This window comes from Lynx rufus, unplaced genomic scaffold (assembly GCF_022079265.1).
Source record: "Lynx rufus isolate CCGP_SWC_20201006 ecotype Redwood Valley unplaced genomic scaffold, mLynRuf1.p SCAF_31, whole genome shotgun sequence".
Taxonomy (NCBI): domain Eukaryota; kingdom Metazoa; phylum Chordata; class Mammalia; order Carnivora; family Felidae; genus Lynx; species Lynx rufus.
In genome coordinates, this window is record NW_025814847.1 from 5,843,795 (window position 1) to 5,853,453 (window position 9,659).

At 47.0% G+C, this 9,659-nt stretch overlaps 1 protein-coding gene across 2 annotated transcripts; it reads left to right on the forward strand.

Moving 5' to 3' along the window:
* Positions 1–4,496: 4,496 nt before the first annotated feature.
* Positions 4,497–5,923, forward strand: LOC124521822 (protein S100-A12-like). 2 transcript variants are annotated; one of them, XM_047092958.1, is made up of 3 exons: positions 4,497–4,586; positions 5,126–5,272; positions 5,668–5,923. In XM_047092958.1, the coding sequence occupies exons 2-3, from the start codon at positions 5,135–5,137 to the stop codon at positions 5,806–5,808; spliced, it is 279 nt and encodes a 92-aa protein (XP_046948914.1). In that variant the 5' UTR covers positions 4,497–4,586; positions 5,126–5,134; the 3' UTR covers positions 5,809–5,923. The 2 variants fall into 2 exon arrangements, with proteins under 2 accessions (XP_046948914.1, XP_046948915.1); XM_047092959.1 differs by lacking the exon at positions 4,497–4,586 and having other exon boundaries at positions 5,114–5,272.
* Positions 5,924–9,659: the final 3,736 nt, after the last annotated feature.

The window sequence follows — 9,659 nt, forward strand, 5'->3', positions numbered from 1 at the left end:
CTGACTGTGTTGAACACTGAGTAATGTATAGAATTTTGGGATCACTGTGTTGTACATCTGAAATGGTATATGACAGATACACTTCAATTAAAATTAAAAATTTGCAAGCCCCCACTCCTGATATCCAGTAGACAGCTGTGCAAAAGTATGAAGACACAAATACCCAAAGTAGAAGTGTAAGGAAAAATGTTGTTTAATAAAAATAATTTCAAATTAAAAACAAAAAATAAGCAATGCTTCTGCTTCCCTGGCACTCTTGCCTCTGTCCCCGTCTTACCAGGGAGACTGCCCTGACTCTGACTCCCTCCATGGGGTGAGCACCATCCCCTGATTCCCCCTTGCCTGCCCAGCCAGTGGCTAGCAGATGCCAAGGTGAGGGAAGTGTTTGCCAGGTTCCCCTCTTTCCTTGCCATCGCTCAGGGGATGGAGCCCATGTGAGGCTCTCTCCCATCTCCAGAGACGGAATCCCTTTAGGCCCAGTGTCTTGCCCCATCCCCACCCTTTATTTTTGTTATTTTTAATTTTTGAGAGGGAGAGAGGGAGAGAGGGAGAGAGGGAGAGAGAGGGAGAATCCCAAGCAGGCTCCACGCTCAGCACAGAGCCTGATGTGGGGCTTGATCCCATGACCTTGGGATCATGACTTGAGCCAAAATCAGGAGTCAGATGCTCAACCAACTGGGCCATCCAGGTGCTCTGGAGTTCATTTCCCCTCTCAGAGATGGTAGCTGCATGGAAAGTGCCTCATGAGGGCAAGGCACTTCTATTTATTACTTCTACCCAAAGCCAGTCTCTGGGCTGACTTGGGCTCCAAACCCAGCTTGGTGGCTGCCATCCTGCTCCTTCTGGTCACCCCACCTTAAGCTCTGGGTGTGCTTCTTCCAACTTCTTGGGTGTGACTACAAGAGCCATTTGTGTTGTCATGAGTACTTTTTTGGGTAGTTTTAAGTTTTGATATCATTTTAATTTTATGTAATTTATTTTCATAATTCCAAATTCACAGACAAATTGCAAGCATATTATAAGAAACCCCCATACACACTTTCCTCAGATTTACCAGGTTGATTCACTGTTTCTTTATATCACAAAATTTGAAATTGTCATGATGTGTTTTACAGGATGTTTCCATCAGAGCACTTCAAGTGTAGGTCAAAGAGTTCAAATTCATGTTTTCACTATTAGTTAAAATTTTCTCGCATTGTGCTAGGTTTTCCAACATTGTCAAAGCATTTTGACTGACTTTACAGAGGGAGTTGCAAAAGTGAGTTTGTATCAATCTGGCCTAATATTTTTTTTGAAAAGTTTATTTCCTGTGTATTATGCTATTGCTTTTTGTACGTAAGTGACTCTAGATGAAGCAGTATTTGTTTTTTTTTTTTTTTCAACGTTTATTTATTTTTGGGACAGAGAGAGACAGAGCATGAACGGGGGAGGGGCAGAGAGAGAGGGAGACACAGAATCGGAAACAGGCTCCAGGCTCCGAGCCATCAGCCCAGAGCCTGACGCGGGGCTCGAACTCACGGACCGTGAGATCGTGACCTGGCTGAAGTCGGACGCTTAACCGACTGCGCCACCCAGGCGCCCCATAGATGAAGCAGTATTTGTAAAAAATTAATAGACTCAACTTTTTAAGGGAAGTTTTATGTTTACAGCAAAGTTGAGCAGGAAGTGTAGAGTTCCCATACACTCTCTCAACCCCCTCCTCCTCCAGTTCCTCCAGTTAACATCTTGCATTTGTGTTAGATTTCTTACAGTTGAGGAGCCAACGGGTGACACATTATTGTTAACTAAAGTGCATAGTTGACCTTAGGGTTCACTCTGTGTACATTCTATGGGGTCAGACAGATGTATGACGACATGTCTGTACAATCGTGTTATCATCTGCCTCAAACTATGCACAGAATAGTTTCCATGTTTTTCATCCTCCTTGGCTGCCCTGAGCATCAGCCTTCCTGTTCAGTCCTGCTCTTGAGGAGTTCCTGTTGAGTTGGCCAAGTCAGACACAGTCTTGGGGGGCCCCTGGGGCACCAAAGCCAGCACCAGGACACTCACCACAGAGCCAGAGGAAACATAACAGGGGCTTGGTCTTTTCCCCTTGGGGTTAATACTACCTTTTCACTGGGGCCCAGGTGGGAGGAGGGAGGAAGGTAAGACAGGTGAATTATTCTACATGCCAAGAACTGTGCCAAGGGCCTACTGTGTGTTGACTCCCTTGCCTTCCCTCAGGCATTGCTGGTGGCACAGATCTGGGCCTGTGCTTAGGCAGGTGGTAGGGAGGCTTCCTTGGAGTGGGTCTGGAGTGCAGGCTGCTACTGGGTCTCTTTGTCCTTCCCACAGCCCCAGTGGCTCGGCCCTCAGAAGGCTGGACTGCACCGGATGATCCACATCCCAGTTAGGTAGGTACAAGGGAAAACAAATGTAAAGGTCACACTTCACACTTCCGAAGCACTTTGTCACACATTTCCCTAGTTGAATCTTGTAACACCTCTGGCAATGGAAGAGGCAGTGAGATGGTTATGCAGATGAAGACACAGGCCCACAGAAGTCAAGAGCTCACACAGAGCTCTTCCCCAACACCTTTCCATAGCTTCCCATTGTGGCCTGCAAAGCAGCCCATCCCAGTGTGGAATCTGGGTCTCTAATCTTGGAGTGACTGGCGCTTAGCAACTGCCACACTGCCCCAGACTCCTCAACCACCTCCCACCCTTGGCCCCATCTGCAGTGAACTCCCTGTGTTATTATTTAGGAAGGTGTCTGAACCCAATTGTTTCCAAAGTGCAGGACAGCAGCCACAGAAATTGTGCTCCTCTGTCCCTGAATCCAGCTTGGCACTTTCCACACAGTGATTTGGGGGTGGGGGTGGGGTGCAGGGAGGAAAGAATTTTTGAAAGAGCTAATCAAGAATTGACTGTTGGGGTACCTGGGTGGATCAGTGGGTTAAGTGTCTGACTCTTGATTTCAGCTCAGGTCACGATCTTGCTGTTCATGGCGTTTTGTGCTGACAGTGCAGAGCCTGCTTGGGATTCTTTCTCTCTCTTTCTCTGTTCCTCCCCCACTTGTGCTCTCTCTCAAAATAGATAAATAAATTTTGGGGCACCTGGGTGGTGCAGTTGGTTAAGCCTCTGACTCTTGTTCTCGGCTCAGGTCATGATCTCATGGTTGGTGAGCTGGAGCCCTACATCAGGCTCTGCGCTGATGATGTGGAGACTGCTTGAAATTCTGTCTTTCCTTCTCCATACCCCTCCCTCACTTGTTCTCTCTCTCTCTCTCTGTCTCTAAATAAACCTAAAAAGCTTTTAAAATAAATAAATAAATAAATAAATAAATAAATAAATAAATCTTCAGAAAAAATTTGACTGTATTAGGCAAAAAACTGGAGGAAAAAGATCAGGGCCTTATATTTAAGATTGTGTAAATCTACCCCAAATTATATTTTTACCAAAAATATGAGTATGTATCATATTTTATAACAAAAAATCATACTCTGATTTAGGGGAAAAATCACATCAATGACAAAGGTTTTGAAAGCAGACAAATTTGGGTTTGACACCTCCCCTCTCTAAACTCATTTTCTTTCTCTGCAGAATGGGTGAGGACTTGGATAAAGCAGTATCTGGAATGACCAAAATGTGCTTACTTTTTAAAACATAGAGACTTAAGTTTTTTTTTTTTAATTTTTTTTTTCAACGTTTATTTATTTTTGGGACAGAGAGAGACAGAGCATGAATGGGGGAGGGGCAGAGAGAGAGGGAGACACAGAATCGGAAACAGGCTCCAGGCTCCGAGCCATCAGCCCAGAGCCTGACGCGGGGCTCGAACTCACGGACCGCGAGATCGTGACCTGGCTGAAGTCGGACGCTTAACCGACTGTGCCACCCAGGCGCCCCGAGACTTAAGTTTTTAAGAACAGTTTTTTATTTATGGAAAAATTGAGAAGATACTGTAGACAGTTTTCAAATACCTGCACACAGTTCCCCGTGATTAATATCTTATAATACTATGATACATTTGTAACAATTGATGAAACTTTATTGATACATTATTATTAACTAAGTTCCATACTGTATTAAGATTCCCTTAGTTTTAAGCCAGTGCCTTTTCTCTGCTCCAGAACTACATGTTCACTTGATTGTTTTTATTATCATTATTGTTTTTGTTGTAATAGGAACTCAGCAAACACCTCTCCCCAGTCCTTCCCTTTCTAATCAGGTACCATCCAGGCAGCAAAACATGTTCCCATGGACTTTGACTAGGAAGCAGGTGATAGAGCTGAACCTGAAGGCTGGATCCCAGAGCTGAGGCCCTGTGGGTGGGTGGGATTGGAGTGAGGGTTCTGTGTCAGTCTGGGCAGGAGGGGCTCCTGCCATGGGAGCAATCTGGGCTGCTGGTGTTGCAGTCAAAGCCACAGGCTTGAAGCTTCTGTTGAGCAACAAAGCCTTGTCTAGTAATTGCCTCAAGATGAATCAGAGAGATTTCTTCACTTGAGGTTGAAGGTGAGGGCTGGAGTGCCTTATAAAAACCTCCCTGGCTCCGTACTCCTCACCAGTGCTGTCTTCTTGCTACATTTCTACTCTCCTGCACGTTGAAGGGTAAGTGTCCGGTCCTTGGCTGTCCTTCAAGGGACTCACAGGGTAGTGACTGCATGCTGTTGGAAGCCACAGCCTTTTGCCTGCCAGAGCCCCTCTGGGCTGACTGCATTTTGGACCCAAAGAGACCAGGCCTTGCTGTGCTAGGTAGACTCAGTTTCAGAACTTAGAGATGGTGAAGGCAGAAGGGGCTGGTGAATGTCTGTAAGAGACCTGTGGCCAAAGTGCCATCACCTGGGGAAAGGGAACAGCTCGGCCAACCCCCAAACCCTTCCCAGGTGTGCTTGGATGAACACCACCCTCTGAGTTATACTCTTGAGGAGCTATGCAACTGGCTGATTCTCTTAGACTTTAGATAGCATTATATGCCCCCCCCCTCTAGCCTATCTACAAATGAAAAATTCCACAGATCAAACAGAGCAGAGACAACACAAAGCAGGTGAGGGGAAAGTCATCCCTAGTCTAAACCAGAAAGAGAGGAGAGAGGGGATGTGAGGTGGGGTGGGAGAGGAATTGCCTTAGACCTCTCTTGTCTCCTGAAGGTTGGGAAGATGACTAAGCTGGAAGAACACTTGGAGGGGATCATTAATGTCTTCCACCGGTACTCAAGCCGGGTGGGGGATCCTGACACCCTTTCCAAGGGTGAGCTGAAGCAGCTGATCACAAGGGAACTTACAAACACCCTCCAGGTAGGTGATACTCTTCTCATCCAAACTTGCCCACTGAAGGGGTGGAGTTGGCTGAGGATGCTCTCTTGGGCTGTGGGACAGGGGATCCACCTCCCTCTCCCCATAACTCACTCTGTCACCTCAGGCTCTATTCACCTCTCTTTCTGGGATTGTTTCCTTACCTGTGGGGATTAGTGAGCTACAGACACCTTCCAGGTTGGGACCTGTGTGGCTCTATGTTGGCTCACGGCAGCTGCTTCCCTCCATCTTCTATTTTGTGACGTTGGATTCTCCAACACAGTTTTGGTGAATGAATTAATGTCTCTGGACCCCCCTGAGCTGAGCTCTGAGGGATGAGGGGCCCAGAGAAAGAGGAGGAAGAGTCTGAGCTTACTGTCTCTGATGTTCCCTTCTAGAATACCAAAGATCAACCTACCATTGACAAGATATTCCAAGATCTGGATGCTGAGAAAGATGGACAGATCACCTTTGATGAATTTGTAGTCCTGGTGTCTCGCGTGCTACGGACTGCCCATGTCAATATCCACAAAGAGTAGAAAGCTCTGAGGGGCTTTTCTCCAGCAACGTCCCCAAGAAGACCTTTCCTTCTAATCACCAAAGCCCAGCCTCACATAGTGAGATGAGAATTAATAAATGTATTCTTGAAAAGTTCTTAACAGTGTGCACTTTCTTTCTTTCCATGCTCACGGTCTCCAAACTGGATCACACCTCGTCCCTGTGATTCTGACAGACCTCATTTGGACCCTTGAGACGCCCTTATCTGTTTGTTCATTTGTTCATTCATTCAACAAATATTCACTGAATATCTAGCCAGAGACCAAAGACACAAAGCCCTGTCCACCTGGGGTTTGTGTTCTATTGGAGAGGGATATAAAACAAACAAATAGACAAAAAAATAAAAGTACATCATATGATACAGTGGTAGGTAGTGATAAGGGATATGAAGAAAGCTAAAGAAGGAAGTAAGGTTGGGGTGGAAGGAGAAGAAGGGGTATGCTGGCTTGATAGGAATGCATTTGGGCAGATATCCGAGAAAGGAAGGGGAACAGCTTGAGAATATCTGGGCCAAGAGCTCCTGGTACAGGGAGGCCAAGGCCCTGAGGTGGACACATGTTCGATCTGCTCAAAAGCCAGCACGAAAGGCAATGTGCAGGAACTGGGATGAAGAGTGGCATGTGGTGTGTGCTGGCCGGAAGCAGGGAGCAGGGCCCACAGACTGTAGTGCGGACTTGGGATCTTAAGTGTGCTAAGGAGCCACTGGGTAGTTTTGAGCAAGGGAGTGAGATGATTTCATTTACACTTCAAAAGGTTCATTCTGGCTGCCTTTGTGGAGAAGGAACTGTAGGGGTCAGATCAGAGCGGAAGCAAGGAGAACAGTGAGAAGTGATTCTCTGGAGTAGTGCTGGCCAGTAGAAATACACTGTGGGCCAAGGTTGTGATTTTAAGTTTACCTGTGGTCACATTAAAAAAGGTGAAAATAAAGAGGAAATTAATTTTAACAATGAATTTTGAAAACCCAATACAACAAAAAAAGTATCACCTCGACAGCATAGAAATTATTGAGATATTTTTCATTCTTTTCTTTTTTTTCTCTAAGCCTTTGAAATCCAGCAGGCCTCATGCTGGCAATCACTGCTCCTGTGGCCAATGGTCACATGTAGCTCATGGTGATCATGTTGGAAGTGCAGCCTTAGCCCATTTGAAAGATGAGGTGAAAGATGCACTAAGGTGAAAGGCATGCTGGTGGTGCGGGGTAGTCAGACTCTGCAAGCATTTGAAGGTTGGAAATGAGAAATCAAGGGTTACTCTAAAGGTTTTTCCCTGAGACATGTGCTGGATGCTGAGGGTACAGAGATGAGAGACAAAGTCTTTGCCAGGGGAGAACCTGAGCAACAGAAATCCCCACATGGTGTCATATTTGTTTCAACAGAAGTAAGCACAGGGTGTTGTGGAGAACAGGAGAGTGGTCCAGCCTTGGGTGTTGGGGTCAGTTAGCGATCGTGAGGAGGATCCTTGGACACGATATTTGTGGTAGGATTTTGGAAGGAGGAAAATGATGCAGAAATTACATGAACCTTTCCTTGCTTCTCTCAAGGGGTTGGGTAGGGGGCAGGAAGGTGTTGGGAGCACAAGGGACACAAGATTATGGAGAAGAGGGTTAGCTTTATCCAACACAGGGCAATGTGAGGGAGCGCTTCCCTGGGCCGGGCTCCCTCCTTAGTGTGGTCCAAGGCCAGGTTCTAGGACTAGGCCGCTCTCCGTCTGTGCTCTTCTCTCCTGTTGTGATTCTGCATCCACTGCCGTGATTGTTGTTAAATGTCCATCTCCTCCAGAGGACTAGGGTGTTTGAGAGCAGGTGCTGTAGCACTGTGCCTGGTACATGGTAGGGTTTCATGAATATCTCTTACATGAATGAACGTATTGAAATCAGTATGGCTATTGGTTTGATTCCTTCTAAATGGTCCCAGAAGAAAGAAGAAGGAGCATGGCCCTTAAGGGACAGGGTCAGTGTTCCCTGGTGGGAAGTGCATTCAGTCTGATTCAGAAGTAATTGGGGGTGTCTCTGCCCTAAATCTCTGTCTGGTGCCAAGTCTGGTCTGGGGAAGATGGGGTGCCCCTTTGGATCACACTCCATTCAGTTGGATGTCAGAATACGTACATGTTGTGGGATAAATGTTTGTGTGCCCCTCAGTGTGATGGTATTTGGAGATGGGGCCTTTGGGAAGTTATTAGATTTAGACCAGGTCATGAGGGTGGGGCTCTCATGTAAGGATTAGTGCCCTTCTAAGAAAAGGGGAAGGCTGTGTGAACACACAGCAGAAGGTGCTGTCTGCAAGCCAGGAGGAGAACCCATGACCAACCATGTTGGCTTCTAGCCTGATGAATGGTGAGAAATAAGTGTCTGTTGTTGAAGCCACCAGTCTATAGCATTTCTCCCTAGCAGCCTGAGCAGAATAAGACACCACAGATGCAGCATCCAGGGCACAGCCTTGGGCTCTGGCTGACCCTCCAGCTCCCTTGGCTCTTCAGCCAGAAGAACAGGCCAGAGGGGTAGACTTTGTGACAAAATTTGAGAAAGATCAGGTCATTTCTGGAACACAGGCATGACAGATATGTGAAGCAAGAATGGGAGCTTTCTGTTGGGGGAGGGGGTGGGTCTGTCTTTCAGTTCATTCAGTGGAAAGCCCTGTGGAGGTGATGCAAAAGAAGCTGGGATTGAGGACAGCATCTAGGAAGTGACGAGTCCTGACCACTGAGGCTGGGGTTGGAGGTTTGCAGGGCCACCTCCCTGAGGAAACTGCTGCTTCTGTGGGATGTGGATCTGTGGTACAGCTGAGGCAGGGTGAAGTGGGGTTGGCAGAAGAGGAAGGGACTTGGGACCCAGAGAAGGGGGTCTTGGAAGGGCCCAAGCCTGGAAGGGTTCCATCGCTAAATGAGAATGGGGAGACATTCGAGGAAGGCCCTTACTCACTGGGTGACCCCAGTGGGCAAAGCACCTTGCCTCTCTGGACCACTGTTTTCTTCATTTTTGGAGAATTCAAAGGAATTCAAGAAATTCATTTTAAAGAGTTTAGACTAGGTGAACACTCAGGTGTCATCCAGTTTTAATGTTTTGGATACTTTGATTGGATGGAGGAGAACCTTGAGTGGGATCTAGAAGGGTCAGAAGGAAGGGAGTTCTTGGTCACTAAAGGGTAGTGGCCAAGAGTGAAAGGGTTGGGGTTATAGTTCTGGGTTCAGACCCTAGTTTTACCACTTACTGTGAGACCTTGAACAAGTCACTCAAAATCTCTAAGTCCCAGTTTCTCCATCAGTAAAGTGGGGATAACACTGGTCCCTCTCTTCCAGAGTTGGTGTGAGGACCAGACACTGTGTGGAGCACTCAGTGCAGCTCCTGATGCCAAGCAAGCATCCAACAGCCATTAGCATTAACAGGAAGATACTAACTCTTGTAGAAAGTAATAACTGGTCAGCCACTTGCTGCTGCAGCCACAACGGATGCCATTTATTTAAAAAATTTTTTTTTTCAACGTTTATTTATTTTTGGGACAGAGAGAGACAGAGCATGAACGGGGGAGGGGCAGAGAGAGGGAGACACAGAATCGGAAAGAGGCTCCAGGCTCTGAGCCATCAGCCCAGAGCCTGACGCGGGGCTCGAACTCACGGACCGCGAGATCGTGACCTGGCTGAAGTCGGACGCTTAACCGACTGCGCCACCCAGGCGCCCCGGATGCCATTTATTTTAAGCCCAAGCAAAGATTGAAGTTATTTTTAGGATAAAGTTGACCAGTGTTGGACAAGTAACCAAGGGCAGTTAAGCACTAAAGGCCTGGAAACCAGACCAGGCTGTTGTTCCCCAAACCGGAGCACATCTGGGATGGAGAGT